The sequence below is a fragment of the Anolis sagrei genome, chromosome 1 (assembly GCF_037176765.1).
Source record: "Anolis sagrei isolate rAnoSag1 chromosome 1, rAnoSag1.mat, whole genome shotgun sequence".
NCBI lineage: Eukaryota > Metazoa > Chordata > Lepidosauria > Squamata > Dactyloidae > Anolis > Anolis sagrei.
Genome location: NC_090021.1, coordinates 26,345,371 through 26,362,644, shown reverse-complemented (window position 1 = coordinate 26,362,644; position 17,274 = coordinate 26,345,371). Strand labels below are relative to the sequence as shown.

General features: G+C 40.4%; 1 protein-coding gene across 2 annotated transcripts; it reads right to left on the bottom strand.

Moving 5' to 3' along the window:
- Positions 1–253: 253 nt before the first annotated feature.
- Positions 254–14,888, bottom strand: MCFD2 (multiple coagulation factor deficiency 2, ER cargo receptor complex subunit). Of its 2 annotated transcripts, none has more exons than XM_060754416.2 (5): positions 14,685–14,888; positions 12,251–12,293; positions 10,207–10,365; positions 6,542–6,701; positions 254–2,226 (listed from the first exon to the last, which is right to left on the bottom strand). In XM_060754416.2, exons 1-5 carry the CDS (start codon positions 14,794–14,796, stop codon positions 2,095–2,097), a joined length of 606 nt encoding a protein of 201 aa, XP_060610399.2. In that variant the 5' UTR covers positions 14,797–14,888; the 3' UTR covers positions 254–2,094. The 2 variants fall into 2 exon arrangements, with proteins under 2 accessions (XP_060610399.2, XP_060610400.2); XM_060754417.2 differs by lacking the exon at positions 14,685–14,888 and adding an exon at positions 14,542–14,678.
- Between the last annotated feature and the right edge of the window lie 2,386 nt (positions 14,889–17,274).

Sequence of the window (17,274 nt, the reverse complement as noted above, 5' to 3'; positions counted from 1 at the left end):
CAAACAGCAGCTGTCTCCAGAATCTCTTACTGAGTATGCATGAAAGCTAAACATAAAGAAAGCTTTAAAGTAAGTCAGGAAGGACACTTTGGTCAGAGAGGAAGGGAATGCCAATTCCTGCAGCACACAAAAAAGCACATCCACACTTGTAATGACACTTAATTTCTACCAGGTTTGCACAATGCTGGGTGCTTTGAATTATATTACTTTTACAGTTATCAGTTATTGAGGCAATAAGTACACTGTATGAGAATATAGAACAATCAAGGTTTTTTTTAATTGCACAGTTAACAAAGGATTTTTTTTTTACAAACACACTTCATATAAGAATAGTTTTAATACAGAAAATAGGTCTCTATACAATTTACAGAGAGCATATGGGGGTTTGTCTGTGAATATGATGTACCTGATTAAATACATGTATAATTTCTGATCTGGTTTATACAATAGCTCAGACATCAAAACATACGACTTTTGGATCTGCAAAGGGATACTGCACTCTACTGAAACAAAAGCTGTAGATAGTTCTTGAGCTACTTTAAATAAGCAGATATTCAAGTATTCAAATACACTCTTTAAAGAGTTTTAGAAAAAAATACAAAGTATTTCCATAGTTAACACCATGAATTCAAGTCAAGGTACATTGATGAGAACCTTAACAAGGCAGCATTTGATTGTGATTATAAAATTCAATTAGGTAAACAAAGGAGTAATAGTGAAGGACTTCACCAACAGTAGTAGTTAACCTACCTTTTTTGAAAATGAAAAATACTGTATTGATGATATAACGCAAGCAACAATAAGCACATGTATACCTATGTATACATATACTTCACATTAACAAATCCCAATTCTCTAATAATAATTTAGTGTAGAACAAAACTCTGTAGAATTCCAAGACGACACCTGAAAAACAGATATGTGGATATACAGGTATACATATTTTTTAGGTATTTAAGAAACAATGCAGACAAACTCTAAGCACTGGGTTGCTGTGAGTTTTCCGGGCTGTATAGTCATGTTCCAGAAGCATTCTCTTCTGACATTTCACCCACATGTATGGCAGGCATCCTCAGAGGTTGTGAGGTCTGTTGGAAACTAAGCAAGTGGCGTTTATACATCTGTGGAATGTCCAGGGTGGGAGAAGCCAGGCTTTGAAGCTGCAAGGCTATTCAATGCTAATCAAGGTGGCCAGTTTGCAACATTCACATTTGCGTCAAACAGATAAGAGTTCTTTTTCCACCTTGGGCATTATTCCACAGATATATAAACCTCATGTGTTTAGTTTTCAACAGACTCCTCAACCTCTGAGGATGCCTGCCATAGATGTGGGTGAAACGTCAGGAGAGAATGCTTCTGTAACATGGCCATACAGCCTGGAAAATTCACAGCAACCCAGTGATTGCAGCCATGAAAGCCTTCCACAACACATCAAACTCTAAGCACTTTTACATCCACATCCATTTTAATGGAGAATTAATGAAGTATATAACCTTTTCAACACCATCAACAGATTTTGGGCTAAACCAACTATCAGCAATTACCAGAGCAAGACCAACTGACTCAATAAGAGTCATCATTTATTTAAGTTTCATTTTCAGTCTATTCCAGTGAACATTGACAATTGGATTTCGCCCTTTAGAGAGGACTATTTTTTCCTGCATGTGGCTTTGCCTTTGTTTTTGAAAAGAAGTGAGCAGCAAATTCAAAAGCGAGAGTAAGCATCGAATTATACTATTCACTTTACCTCACAATTAGATTTCAGACCAAAGTCCTTCAATATTTATACTTAATGATAACTGGGTTTCTCCCAAAATTAATCAGGAGTTAAACTAGTTTCACAACAGCCTTCTGAACAAGTATTTAAGCCAATTTGCAAATTATCTCCTATGAGGGCCAATGCTCAACATAGTTCACTATGACGACAGTATGAGACAACTCCCATTATAACCTAACGTTTGCTCTCCAACATATTTAGTGATTCATCAAACTATATTACTCAACTCACTCATTTTGCAGCCCAAAGGATAGACCATACAACTGTAAAGTAAAGAATCACATTGTACTGGGTCACAAGAAGGGGAAAAATTATTGCTATTCCAGTGACTTTGCAAATTCAGCATAGTCAATGTATCCGTCATTGTTCTTATCGTCATCTTGCAAGACACCATCTATCAAGCTAATGAGTTCCTCTTCTTTCATAGTCGGAGTATGTTCGCCTCCTTCCTACAAGAAAAGCAAAGTGAATGAGTTGAACAGAGCAAAATATCCGTGAGAAATATCAAAATCACAAGTCACACTTCTCTGGGGATGCTTTAAGAATGTACGAACTTTGCTAGAAAGCAGGCAATGAAGGAAAGAAAAACCTGGCTGAGCCAAAGCAGATCTGGAGTCAAAAGCTACATGACATTAGGGCTGGCACCATGTTCAGTGATGACAAGATTGTAAACCAGATGTACAATCATAAACATGACAGTCATGTTTATGATTAATAAAAAGGACCAGCCTATTAAAGCAAGTGATTCTCCCAGGCATGGAGTGTGTTGAGACAAGTAACTGCATCAAGACCTGAAGAATCTTTGAGGGAAGACCGGATTGTTGAAGGCTTCCATGGCCAGAATCACTGGGTTGCTGAGAGTTTTCTAGGCTGTTTGGCCATGTTCCAGAAGCATTATCTCCTGACGTTTTGCCCACATCTATGGCAGGCATCCTCAGAGGTTGTGAGGTCTGTTGGAAACTGGGCAAGTGGGGTTTATATATCTGTGGAATAATGTCCAGGGTGGGAGAAAGAACTCTCGTCTGCCTGACTGATTGCTGCCTGGGGGAGTCCTTTGTTGGGAGGTGTTAGCTTGCCCCGACTGATCTTTGTCTGGAATTCCCCTGTTTGAGTGTTCCTCATTATTTACTGTTCTGATTTTTGAGTTTTTTAAAATACCGGTAGCCAGATTTTGTTCATTTTCATGGTTTCCTCCTTTATGTTGAAACTGTCCACATGCTTGTGGATTTCAGGGGCTTCTCTATGTAGTCTTGAAAGGTCTTTGAGTGAAATTTGCAAATGCTAAGCAAGGGGCTTTGAATGAAATTAACAACAAAAGAGAAATATACCCTTTCTCTGTAGAAAAGAAGCAACACAGAAGAAAATGTTTTAAAAACAAGAGGCATCATGTAGAGGTCATACAAAGTTCAAGCTTTCATAGGAAGTTGGGTTGTGGTTAAGTGCAAAGGCTGTGCTTAAGCGCTGAGTCTACAGGTACAAGAAGGTACTTTCCATCAAAAGGTCAAGGGAGGGGGGCTGAAAAGAGTACTTTCCATGACCAAAAAACCCTTGTATTACTTGAGTATATAACGGTGTACAAAAGCCAAGGGGGCGTGGCAGTCTGTGAAAGCACAAACAGAAGTGCTGTCTGTCTGCCTCATGCTGATCAGCTTGAATAAATGGTGTCTTACATGAACCAATTGGATTCTGTGGATTTCTTCGAAAAGGGACTCCGCATCCTAAACCCGTGATCCCTTACAGTCTGACATGGTAGTTGTTAGAGTAGTCCAGCATTTCTGTGTTCACAGATAATATGCTGTGTCCAGGTTGGTTTATCAAGTGCTCTGCTATGGCTGACTTCTCAAGTTGAGTTAGTCTGCAGTGCCTTTCATGTTCCTTGATTTGCTGTGTTTGGTGGACCCTATATAGACTTGTCTACAGCTGCATAGTATACGGTAGAGACAATGAAGGCATTACTTGCCTAGTTTCCAATAGACCTCACAACCACTGAAGCTGCCTGTGGGCGAAACGTCAGGATGGAAGGCTTCCAGAACATGGCCATACAGCCCGGAAAATTCACAGCAACCCAGAAGATCGGATTAAAAACTAGGCCAAGATCCTGCATTGTTGAGCAACAATAGAGCTCTATGTTTACAGCTACTTCTACCTGGCTAGGAGTGCTGCAGCCATCCTTTCCCATCTCCTGAATCTGCAGAGCTTGGAAACTTTTCCATTGGGATGCTGCCTGTCTTCAGATGTCTGCTTTTGTGGATAACATTGGAAGAAGCAGCTATAAAGATAGAGCTCTATTGTTTCCTAACAATCCAGGATCTTGGCCAATGTTTTAATCTGATCTCTCAAACCAGTGCTGCAGGATTTTTCATCCCTTGCCCTTAAGCCATACATGATCTATTGGCATTTTCTAGGTCCTTCAGTGTGGCTCTGTCGTATGCTTCAATTGGGAGGAATTCATTTCAATACGGCTCACTGTTACCTACTTGTTTCCACAATAAGTCCAGGAATGTATCCCCTATTGGTATGGGGATCATATTGTAATCAATGATTTACAGAACTGAAGTGGCTTGAGGGCAAGGGTTGAAAAAGCCTGCAGCACTAAATTGAGAGAAGATCACATCAAAACTTAGGCCAACATCCTGCATTGTTGAGCAACAATAGAGCTCTATCTTTATAGTTGCTTCTACCTGACTGGGAGAGTGCCGCAGTAATCCTTTTCCATCTCCTGAATCTGTAGAGCTTGGAAACTCTTCTGTCGGGGTGCTGCACGGCTTAAGATGTCTGTTTTTGTAGGCAGAATTGGTAGAAGTAGCTACAAAGATAGAGCTCTGCTGTTGCCTAAAAATCCATGATCTTGGCCTAGGTTCCAACCCAACTTACCTGTCTGAAAGTATCTCCCTCTACATCCCACCTTGTCCGGGGAGGCCCTGCTCTCAGTCCTGCCAGCTTCACAAATGCGTTTGGTGAGGACGAGGGACAGGGCCTTCTCAGCGGTGGCCCCACGCCTGTGGAACTCGCTCCCTAGAGAGATTAGGTCTGTTTCTTCCCTTCTTTCTTTTAGGAAGAAACTCAAGTCATGGTTCTGGGACCAGGCTTTTGGATAGCAGGCATGATAGCACTTTGGATGATGAATCAGACTGGAATTGGCTATATGGTTTGACAATCCTGCTTAAATTGTTTTTAACTCAATGTCTTATTTATAATTTTAAATTTTTGTTATAGTTCTTTATATTGTTGTATGTTGTGGAATTGAATTGTTGCTGAGGTAAGCCACCCTGAGTCCCCCTTCAGGAGTTGAGAAGGACGGGATAGAAATGCTGGAAATAAATAAATAAAAATAATAATAAATAGGTTTTAATCTGATCTTCTCTCAAAGCACTACTGCAGGATTTTTCACCCTTTGATCTCAAGTCACTTGTGTTCTGTTAAATCATCAACTCAATACAATCCCTATACTAATAGGGGATACATTCCTGGACTTACTGTGGAAATAAGTGGATAACAGTAACTTCTATTGAAACAAATTACTTTTGATTTAAGCATATCACAGAATTGAACTGGAGGACCCAAAACATGCCTAGAGAAAAGTCATCTAGCATCCTGCTTCTTAAACTGTGGGTCCTCTTAGCTCAATGTTGGGGTCCTAAATAATTTTCTGAACATTGCCTAGTGGCTGTTTTAGACATTTACATGCAACTATTGTAAAATGTTTACAGTGGATTCTGCAGAAAGTGCTTCAGCTGTATTTCATAAAAGGGAAAATCAGCCTGTTTAGCAAGCCTTGCAAATGATGATTTGTTATCGGTAAACGTTTGATTTTTTTACCTACTTTATATATGAATTATTTTGGAGATTAAGATCCATCCGGGGAGGCCCTGCTCTTGGTCCCACCTCCTTTGCAGGCTTGATTGAAACGAGAGACAGGGCCTCCACAGTGGTGGCCCCTTGGATGTGGAACTCCCTCCCCAGTGATATTAGAACCGCCCCCTCCCTCCTGGCCTTCAGAAAGAGTGTGAAAATGTGGCTCTGTGATCAAGCCCTCAGAGAATAACCTTAGTCCCACAGATTAACTGGAATTATGTGTAATGATTACTGGAATGACCTGGATTACGACTGTGGATTGCATGGTTTTATAGTGATAGTAATGTTTTATAATGTTTCAATGTACTTATTTTAATTTTAATGTATTTTAATTGTATATTGTTGTTAAGGGTTCATGAGTCAAAAAATTTAAGAAGCCCTGATCTAGCACAGCTCTATGGTCACCTTCAGGGAAATCATACCACAGAATTGCACTGGCAAGCGTAGGAAATGCCTAGTGAGAATGTAGTTTTTCAGATACAAGTAAGTTATATTGTGGATACTGGTAATAATAATAATAATAATAATAATAATAATAATAATCCTGCCCTCTCTCCCCAAGGGAATTCAGAGCAGCTTACAAAGGCAAAAAAGGCAAACATTCAATGCCATGCGAATAAAAAAATAAAACATTAAAACAGTTAAAAAGACTCAAATTAAACACAATAAACCATTAAAGCAGACAGACTAAACATCAAAGCTAAAACAAATATATCAATAAGGCATCATAATTAACTGGTCCCATAGATGGTTCATATTCAGGCTAGAATTCAGTCTTTCCTGGAAAGAATCCAGACTTGTTAATTTTAGATTGAATGGCACTAATATATGAGACACACAAATATTAGACATATTCTTCCTGCTGCTGGACACTGCCAACTAAATTTCCAATTCAGACACTGTGCTTACCTCTTTATGCACATGTGTTATTGCAGTGGCAAGCTCGAGCCCATCAAGCAAATTGTTGCCATCATAGTCATGCATTTTGAAGTAATGAAGCTGCAGCTCTTGTGGTGACATTTCAGATTCTGGCTTATCTATGACTCCTTCTAAGTGTTCCATGATATGGCTGCAAAAGAAGATGATCACCACTTTAAAACACACATATATACTCAAACTGTAGAGCAAGACATATTAAGAATGCATCTACACTGATTTGACAACATTTTAACTGCTATGGCTCAATGCTGTGGAATCCAGGAATTTGTAGTCTTCTGAGGTTCCTACACACTTTAGCAGACAAGGCTAAAATCTTGTAAAACTCCAATTAAAACGTAGAATTGAACCATGGTAGTTAAAGTGGTGCTAAACTACATTAATTCTACACTGTAGATGTGCTCTAAGACCGAGAATGCAAACCCTCTGTTCACCCTGAATTCCCTTGAGCTGGGTGCTTTTTCAGAGAAATTTGCACTCAGCCCACAAGAGTCTTTGGCTCTTATCTCTAGTCAAGGATGAGAGAACCATAGACGAACCATACAGTTGGAAGAGACCACAAGGACCATCTAGTCCAATCTCATTTTGCGCTGCAGGACAACACCATCAAAGCACCCCCACGATAGGCATCCAGTCTGTTTAGAAACCTCCAGAGGAGCCTCCACCATGCTCCAAAGCAGCATATTTCAATGCAAATCAACTCTTAGCATTCTTCCTAATATTTTGGCAGAATTGCTCCATGTCCATCTCTACAGCAGCAGAAAACAGGCTTGCTCCCTCCTTAATGCAACATCCTTTTGAATATTTAAACATGGCTATAACGTCCCCTCTTAACCTTCTCCGTTTTCCAAGCTAAACTTTCCCAGCTCGCTCAGCAGTTCCTCATAGGGCTTGACTTCAAAACCTTTGATCATTCTGGTTGCCCTTCTCTGGACACGTTCCTTTTTGTTCACATCCTTCTTGAATTGTTGTGTCCAGAACTGGACACAGTGTCATTCCAGGTGAGTTCTGATCAAGGCACAATATAGTAGGACTATGATTTCCCTCAATCTTGATACTTGACTCCTATGGATGCAGCCTAGAATTGCATTGGCTTTTTTAGCTTCCGCAAAAAACTGTTGGTTCATGTTCAGCTTGTGATAAAAAATAATGCTCTGTCTCTCTACATCATCCACCCAGACCAGTTACATCCATCATCTTAATCACTTCTCCCATCCCCACTAGCCTGAGGCTTCACAACTAATTTTGGGGGGCGGGGGGCGGTATTAGATGGCGCGAATAGGGTTAGGAAACAGCTCTGTGCACATCATATATGGATATATACAAAGTGGGATATATGTACACGTGAAAGCTGCATGTACATATGTGTATGTCATTCATAGAGAGCCATCAAAAGAGTTATATGCCTCCTCATCATTGCTCATTGGAAAGAAATAAGTTCTTTCTTTTTTGTGTAGTTGGCATTCATCTAACAAAAAATATTAGCAAACTCTATTTAATTAATATGTCAATAGAGTCTGCGAAAGGGCTTCACAGGATATAAACCAGTGGTAAAAGTAGGCCAATTATAAAACAATCTAAGATTTTGAAAATATTGTTTTCATGCCTGAGATCTTATTGCCTTTAGTCTGTCACTATTGTCCCAGATATACAACTACAACTGGCAGAAGCCCATGTCAGTACTACTAATATCAATGCAGGCTGTGGGATTCTGGGACATAATCCAATATAGTACATTTTCCACACTCTGCCATATTCTAAAACCAGGACAAAATGGCTCATATCTTAAATACATAGACTATTAAAACAAATAAAACACTACTCTCTTTCAAAATGCCCTTCAAACAACACTCCCTATCTGCCAACAGAAAGACATAATTGTGCTAAAGAAAGGACTGTTCTCATTTTGGCATTAGGCTGCTTAAAATAAATAATACTGCTTGAGATAATAGTTTACTTTTTGGTCCATAGGACTATGAAAGCTGTTCAGTTCTGGTAGTCTCATTTGTAGAGAGAAAAAGACAACAACAACAACAACAGCAACAACAACAACAGGGAAAATTGACATCAGAAGCCGGAGTTTTCATTACAATCATATCTCAATTAGCAAAGCCTTTGAGAACAAAGTTACTTTTTACAAAGACTTTTTATACCCCCCCCCCCCCCCCAGCCTCTTTTTCCTTCTCTGGCTGGAATTTTTTTAGCAGCACTGAAGGAGGGCTACAGAAACAAACTTTTAGTTTTGGATTATAGCAAGGTCTGCAGTAAACAATGCCATAAATAAAATATTCTTCCCAGGTTATTTCTGTCTCTGAAATCAATTTTTTCTGTTAGAGAAGTAATGCCCTGGAGCATATCTAATTTGTAAACTGAGGTAAGCATACATTTCCAACATTCTGTCATGAACAGAAACATAGCAGAAGTTTCAAGTGCTAACAATTAGGGCATGGCGACATTTCTCTTCTGCCACTTGATATCAACACTCAATAGTCAAAGATATGTCATTAATAACCATGGAGACTTTGATTAATTATCATAGTCAATGTTTATTTATAGCCAGAAAAAGTCAATTATTTCATAAGTTAAATTCCTCTTTTAAGTACTGTTCATAACATGCCACAGAGCAGAAGAAAAATAATCATCCAAACACTTGTTTAAATGACAAGATTTAGTCTGCCTTCATTTCAACAGCAAGGATTAAAGAGCTTCCAAGAACCAGAGAATGGGCCTATTCAATGGATGCACCAAGAATTTGGAATTTCTAACATCACAATTTCAGTTATTAAAAATTCAGTATTCTCTAATTCTAAGATGTGTAAATATTTTGTGAAAAAAAAACCCCAAAATGTGAGATCTTTTGCAGCCTATAGAAACTGGCACATCAACTAAGATAAGGACGTCGGGAAAATGTATGAAATCAGACTGGAGAATATGAGTTTATGTCCAAGGAAGCAACAAATTAGAGAAAAATTATGGGCTTTTGTCTCAAGCATTTATGTGCCAGGGAGCCCAAACCACCGCTTTTTAAACTTCTGGCCCTACTTACCTCTCCGAACGCATCTCCTCCTATGAACCGGCTAGGACACTAGGATCATCTGGGGAGGCCCTGCTCTCTGTCCCGCCTACATCACAGGTGCGCTTGGCAGGGACGAGAGACAGGGCCTTCTCAGTGATGGCCCCTCGGCTGTGGAATGCCCTGACTGCAGATATCAGATCGGCCTCCTCCCTGCTGGCGTTTCGGAGGAAAGTGAAGACCTGGATGTTCGAACAAGCATTTGATTAAAGAGTGTAATTGAACATAGGAATACGGAATAATGGATGATGAGACCGGATTCTGATTTTACTGTTGAGGCGCTAATGATTGTTATACTGATGTTTAATGATTTATGTTACAATTGTTTTTAATTGCCCTATACTTGTCTCGTGATGTTTTGTATTGATGTTGTTCACCGCTTTGAGTCGCCTGAGGGCTGAGAAAAGCGGTATATAAATAAAGTAAATAAATAAATAATAATACTGCCTTCTACAGGCATATAAATGTTTGAGACAAAAGCCCACAATCTCCACTTTATACTGCTTGGAAGAACTTGAAGTTCCAATCCAATATTTATACTGCATGTCATTTATGGAATACATACTCTTTATCTTGCACCATGGTCTTATCAAGACGTGCATTCGGTTGGTGGTTGCCGCCTGGATGGTGATCCTCAGCCAAACACATCAAGGAAGATATAAGAACTAGGCAGCTGAGAAACCATATTCTGTAAATCTTTAGGTGTGTCATTACAGCCACAGTCCTGGAAAGAAAATAAAACTCTTAAAATATGTCACTTTTCATGCAGTCAGGAACATAACTATAATCTCCCATACATTTACAATGATCCAATGACCCTCTGAGCTCCTCTTGTTTTCAACCCCCCAATCTCTGGGATGCTTAATATTGCTGCCAAAAATCAGCAAAACAATTTTCAAACAGAAATTATAAATAATAAAGCTTCACTTTTATTCACCTAAAACAGCAGCTGTGATTGTGTACTGCAGCCCTCCAGAACAAACACCTCATGTCTCTCTAGAACAAACACCTCATGCCTCTACCTTTACTTTTTCCTGCTATTTTTTCAACATTTGTTTGGAGACATTGCTCCCACTACTTCTGCTCATATCTTTATTTTTTAAAGGGTGGCTGTAACTAAAAGCTAGATTAATTGCCTGCTTTAGCTGAGCACCTAGTTTGCAGTGTAGATCTCCATAAGGGTGAAAACATGTAGTTTGGGACATATGGAAAAGGCCTCTTTGCTTGGGATATTAATATTTGCATTTACAGAGAAAACACCGAGTCTATTTCAATTTTTAAAGAGATCCCCTTTAGTCAAATCAGAAGTGAATGAAAGTGTCTCATAACATGTTTAAAACTGATACCATGGACTTTATTTTCTTCTTTAGGTACCCCACTGGAGTACAATACTCAAGTCACTAATATTTTAAACGAAGTTGGAATCAGAGTTGGAAGATATCACAATGGCCGTCTAGTTCAACTCCATTCTGCCATGCAGGAACACACAATCAAAACACTTCTGACAGAGGGCCATCCAGCCTCTTCTTTAAATTTCCAGAGAAGGAGACTCCACCATACTCCACAGTTGTTAGGGAAAACACAGTAATAATATGATGGGATACAGAAAGGTCATTGTGGAAATGGTCCCAGTCATTGAAAAGGACACATAAAAGTCAATCTTACACATTAATTACAGGTTCATGTATTTTTCCATATTATGACATTTGATAAAATAATTTATGGTTACTATATTTTAACGTTTTAAGTTCAAGTACGTTATTTCTTATTTCTTTCTTGATATTTCATAGTGTGCAAGCATTTAGACCAGAGATGTTTTGAACAATTAAGAAGCATCAACTGCCCTGAAGTAATTCAGATAAGGATGAAATGACAACAAGTTTCTCGAGATAAGAGAATGGATTGTAAAAGTTTCAACACTATGTGTACATTTGTTTAATGATGTCACAACACAAAATCAGACCAGCTTTTGTCTTCCCTTTCAGCTCAACCAATTCATACAGAACAGCTGTTGCTTATTACATGTGTGGCCAGAAACAGAATTCATCTTCCAAACATTTGTGCTCAGTTGGAAAAATACTATCATTTGTGCCTGATGTGAACTAGATCCTAAAACATGCCAGTGGGTGGGGTGAATAATATATTTCTAGCCATTTCAGCTAAAGGAGCTGGAATGTTGCCGTGGAGGATCAAGTGAGTCTCTGGGCTTCCAGATGTTTTGGCCTAGAACGCCCTCAAACATTTACAATTAGCCATGCTGCCAGGGGCTGATGAGAGTTGTAGGCCAAAATACCTGAAAGGCCAGAGGGTCCTCCCTCAACCCAGCACAAGGGAGCTGTTTAACTCACATTAGATAACATGTTAGCTATTTCTATTTACCTGAACTTTGATTTGTGATTTTGCAAGACATGTCCACAAACCTTCACAGTTTGAACATTTACTTTGGAGACAATTAATAAATGGTCTCCAAATTTGTTAATGGTTTCCAAAGTAATGTTTAAACTATGAAGGTTTGTGGTCATGCATTTATGTACAACAATAAAATTCTGGCTATATTCACACTTTCTTTTCATTACATGGATCATTGCTTATTAAATATATTTACTTACCCACTGGCCAGTCCAGTCAATAAGGGAACTTGGCACGGATTTTCTGAACAGCCGGGATAAAAATAATACAATTATAAGGGAAAAAAAGAAATAAAGTAATAACACACATTTTTTAAAAAACTTAATTTTACATTGCAGTCAAATTTAGCTAAAGCTGGTGTATATTTTGATAGGAACAGAGGGAAGACAGGTTAGGAAACTTCCTAGTAACAGCTGTCTCCATAAGTTGACCTTTTACTATCCTGTGTTATTTTATTCATGGAACAAAATTGATGTTCTTATTCTTGGTTTCCTACAAAAGAATTTATGATTTATGACAACAACAGGAAAAAGTGATTAGGAAAGTGGACAGTTCATATTTTATCAGTCAAATTTGTAAGGCTTAGCTATGTTTATTTTCATTTTCAAAAGCTTAATATTTTGACATTTATGCCCCACTTTTAAAAGCAAAGTGCCTACTAAATACAATATACAACATCTTAGGAGAAAGCAAAAAAAATGAACAATGTAAAGTCAATCTAAGCAAACTCATGTAACCATTCGCCTGCTTTTAGAGCTTCTCAACAAATGTTTAATATGTTAAGAATGGATCAGAAGTCCTATTTCTATCCCATCAAGCTACAGCACAATATTTTGCTTCCTTGTTAGCAGTTTTGTTTCCTTTGTAAATAAATATATGACACTTTAAGTATTTTCTGAGGAAGGCTCCAGCAGACAGCTGTGAATTGTTTGTCTAGATATAATTTCCAACAAATTTGATGGGACTTACTTTCAAGACTATTATTATTATTATTATTATTATTATTATTTGAATTCAAATTTCCTGTCAACATATGGAGACATCATGAATTCCATTTGATTTTCTTATGCAAGGAAAACCAGGAAGTGGTGTTACCAGTTCCTTTCTCTGAAATAATATCTTGCAGCATCTGGTATTTATTGGCAGTCTCCCTTCAGTGCATAGGCTGAGCATCCCTTATCTAGAATTCCAAAATAAGAAACATCCCAAAATTGCCCATATGGCTTCTGAGAGACCTTCGCTTTCTGAGGGTTCAATATACACATAAAATCAATTTATTTCTTTAGGACATTTATACCCCGTCCTATCTCAACCTCCACAGAGGGACTCAGGACGGCTAGCAAACAGAAAACATATCAAGTAAAAACAGTATAAAACACTGTAAAAACATTAAAACAATTGCCAATTTAAATCGTCGTCCTATATGCAGTCCTTCAGAGTCCGTTAAAATCATAGCTTTGCCATCAAGTCAGTTTAACTTGCAAAGGCCTGATCCCAGAGCCAGGATTTCACTGTTAAAATTGTTAAAAAGTATTACTGGTATACAAAATTATCTCCAAGAGATGTGTACAAGGTTCATTATAACTTAAGCATGGGCAAACGTGGGCCTTCCAGGTGTTTTGGACTTCAACTCCCACAATTCCTAACAGCTGGAGGGCCCAAGTTTTCTCATGCCTGCTTTACGGCATTTAGGCTATCAGGACTGAAGGTCACAGGTTCAAATCCGGGAAGAGGCGGATGAGCTCCTTCTATCAGCTCCAGCACCTCATGTGGGGACATGAGAGAAGCCTCCCACAAGGATGATAAAATCATCTGGGCGTCCCCTGGGCGACGTCCTTGCAGACGGCCAATTCTCTCACACCAGAAGCGACTTGCAGTTTCTCAGGTCGCTCCTGACACGACAAAAAATAAAATAAAATAAAAATGCAATTATACCCCAAACTGAAATTCCCAAGTGCCTCAGGATACAATAAAAGCTGGTAACAATGGGATATTAAACTAGAATCAAACTTATTATAGTATTAGAACCATTCAGATCAGAATAAAATAGAATTAGAAGGATATAGGCAATTAATGGATGCATCTGCACTGGAGAGTTAATGTAGTTTGATACCACTTTAACTAACACAGCACAATAATGTGGAATAATGGCAGTTGTGGTTCCAGAAGGTCTTTCGCCTCCTCTTCCAAAGAGGGCTGGTGCCTCACCAAACTATAACTCCCATGTTCCATTGCCTGAAGGAAGTGTAGTTAAAGTGGTGCCAAACTGCATTAGTTCTACAATGTGGACAAAGCCATGGTTGGAGTTTAAAGACTGTATACCAGGCATGGGCAAACTTGGGCCCTCCAGGTGTTTTGGACTCCAACTCCCACAATTCCTAACAGCCGGTAGGAGGGCCCAAGTTTGCCCATGCCTGGTATACAGTCTAAAGAACTAAGGGGCCTCCTCAAACATACTACAAGGCTGGGGAAAGGGGAATAGGATACGCACGGGGCTGGGAGCCTCTTCTTGGCCTTCGCCTTACAACGCCAGCAGCTGCTCCGGCTACGAAGACAACATCCTCCCTCACCAAGAGGCAGTACTATGAATAAAACTGCCCCCACTCGGCCACCATCCCTACCTCCCCGGCTCACCTCTGAACCTTTCGCGCGAGCACTCCGCCACGCCTCCTTCACCGCTATTGGCTGGCGACCTGGACGCACTTTGCATAACCCGTCGCACCAACGGGTAGACGAGAAGGCGCATGCGCAGTCCTATACAGGTACGCCGGGAAGAAGCCACGCCTCCCTCTGGTTTCGTAGCCCCGCCCACTACTTCTTTCAATTTTGTGACGTGGCTTTACTCCTCTCTGCAGACGGCGCTGAAAGGGAAGGCCCGCCTTCGCCCCGCCCTCTTTATGCTGATAGGCTCAGCCTTGTGTCAGTTATTTGCAGCAGAACGGAGCTAGCCAATCGCCGCAAGAAGCTTACTTTTTTGTTGGTTGTCCTAAGGATTGAACCTGCGGTTGTATTATTGTTATTATTACGTTCATGTTCATTAATATCTTGCTGATTTTTTAAAAATTGGGACTCATAGTGGCTCCCAATTTTTTTAAAATGTAGTTCAGTAAAAATATTGAAATAGAATTCCAAGCAGGAAACAGCCAGTCTTTGAAGCTGCAAGGCCGTTCAATCATAGAATCAAAGAATCATAGAGCTGGAAGAGACCTAATGGGCCAGCCAGTCCAACCCCCTGCCAAGAAGCAGGAAAATTGCATTCAAAGCACCCCCAACAGATTACTATCCAGCCTCTGTTTGAAAGCATCTAAAGAAGGAGCCTCCACCACACTCCGGGGCAGAGAGTTCCACTGCTGAATGGCTCTCACAGTCAGGAAGTTCTTCCTAATGTTCAAATGGAATCTCCTTTCTTGTAGTTTGAAGCCAATATCCTAGTCTCCAGGGCAGCAGAAAACAAGTTTGCTCTCTCTTCCCTATGACTTCCTCTCACGTATTTATACATGGCTCTCATGTATATATACGTATGTTGAATCTGTGTGCTGTCGATAATTTGAGCCTCAAATTATTAATTACGAGACATGGCTCTATTGGGAGATATAGCTAGCCCCATGGTATATTTCTGATTGCTTTACAGTAACCTTTCTATGCAATTCTATGGAAATTCTGATGTCAGGCACCCCCCCCCCCTCAGAATTAAGGGATAAGAACTTATAGTTCTGCAAAGGGCAAGGTCACCAGACTACACAACAAGGGTTAAGTCTTGGGCACATTGCCAAGGCACTGACAACAACAAGGACCCCACGAGGCTTTTTGGGAAATGGCTGGTTCTTGGGACTTCTGCCCTTTTGTGAGAGTTGTAGTTCCCCTAGGGCTGAGCGATGGATTCTGTTATTGATCAACTCAGCGCCCATCTGCTGATTCCAGCCTGAATCCATGACTCTCTGCTGAGTGGACTGGACTGTTTGCCACAACCCTGGCCATGAACTTTCTATCAATGCTTGATTTGAACTGCTAGCAACCTCTGCTTCCACACGCCCTTCCTAAGAGCATGGGATTTCCAGTTTGGACCTTAATAAAGATCAAATATTGAAATAAACTTTATGGGGTGGGATGGGGGTTCCTCTGCTGCTCTAACTCTGTACCAGTGATGCCTATTGCCTATGATTTTGATATATGTATGTAACCTTATGAATTTCCTCTGTACCCTCGTCCCCTTGACCCTTGCCCCACAAAACTGCTGTGACCAGGAACTGCCTGGGGGAGGGCTCCAGCCTCTCCCTCAATCACCCTTGATTGTCTCACTTGCATGGACCATACTGTTGTTTCCCCCCAACCCTGGCCCTCGGAGCAGACCAGCGAGGGGAGGGGGTCAACAGAAATTCGGAAAGAAAAGACTGATTAAATCACCCAGGTATCGTTGACCCCCCCGAGGTCCGATATCGAAAAAGCCTTTTCATATTTCCTCCAAATCCCATCACAGACCAGGAAACCCATTGTTCCCCTATCTGACACCCCGCCAGTGAGGACAAAAGCCTCACATTCCAGCTGGCGGATGCCCCTAAGCTGATCATTTCCTCAGTCTTTGTCAAGCTTCGTCCCGCCTCCTAGCTGCCGATTGGTCCATCTTCAGAGGCGCTAAGAAGGCACAGATTGGCCTCCCAGAGGCGGCGGAGCTCGCTGATTGGTCCAGAGGCGGGGCGTGCCGCCAAGCCTCCTCCCAGCTGTTCCGCGGCCAGCCAATCAGCGCGAAGCCGGCCGGCAGGGGGCGGGCGGGAATTTTGAAACTGTTTCCCTTTGTCTGCACACTATAAAAATGCTTGGAAATTCTGTAAAATTATGCTTGCAGTGGAATGATTCCTGCAATGCATCTGATCTCAGCTAAATCACAAATAAACCTCGGTTGCTGATAAACTTCTTCCACTTTGATGAGGCATTATTATTTATAATATTTTTACCCTTTGGATTGGCTCTCGCTGGCCTCACCAAGGTTCCAGGGCCCTTTTGAGCGGTCCTCAGGGATTCCCTCCGCCGGGAGACCCTACTAAAAGCAGCTCGATATCAATTCCACAGAATGATACTTCACCCAGAGAAAAATATTATAATTCTCATACAATGAACTGGGAAGAATGGGTAGGGGCACACAATTTATTTGCATCAGGGCCTTTGTGTCCCCTTTGTTTTACTTGATATGATCTGGGCTAGACTGGGAACACTCCCAGTCGGACCC

Coding starts and splice junctions, on each gene's coding strand:
- MCFD2 (XM_060754416.2), bottom strand. CDS start 14,796: ATGCGCCTTCTCGTCTACCCGTTGGTGCGACGGGTTATGCAAAGTGCG. Junction 12,294..14,684: donor CTCGCGCGAAAGGTTCAGAG/GTGAGCCGGGGA, acceptor CCGGCTGTTCAG/AAAATCCGTGCCAAGTTCCC. Junction 6,702..10,206: donor ACCATGGTGCAAGATAAAGA/GTATGTATTCCA, acceptor CTTCTTTTGCAG/CCATATCATGGAACACTTAG.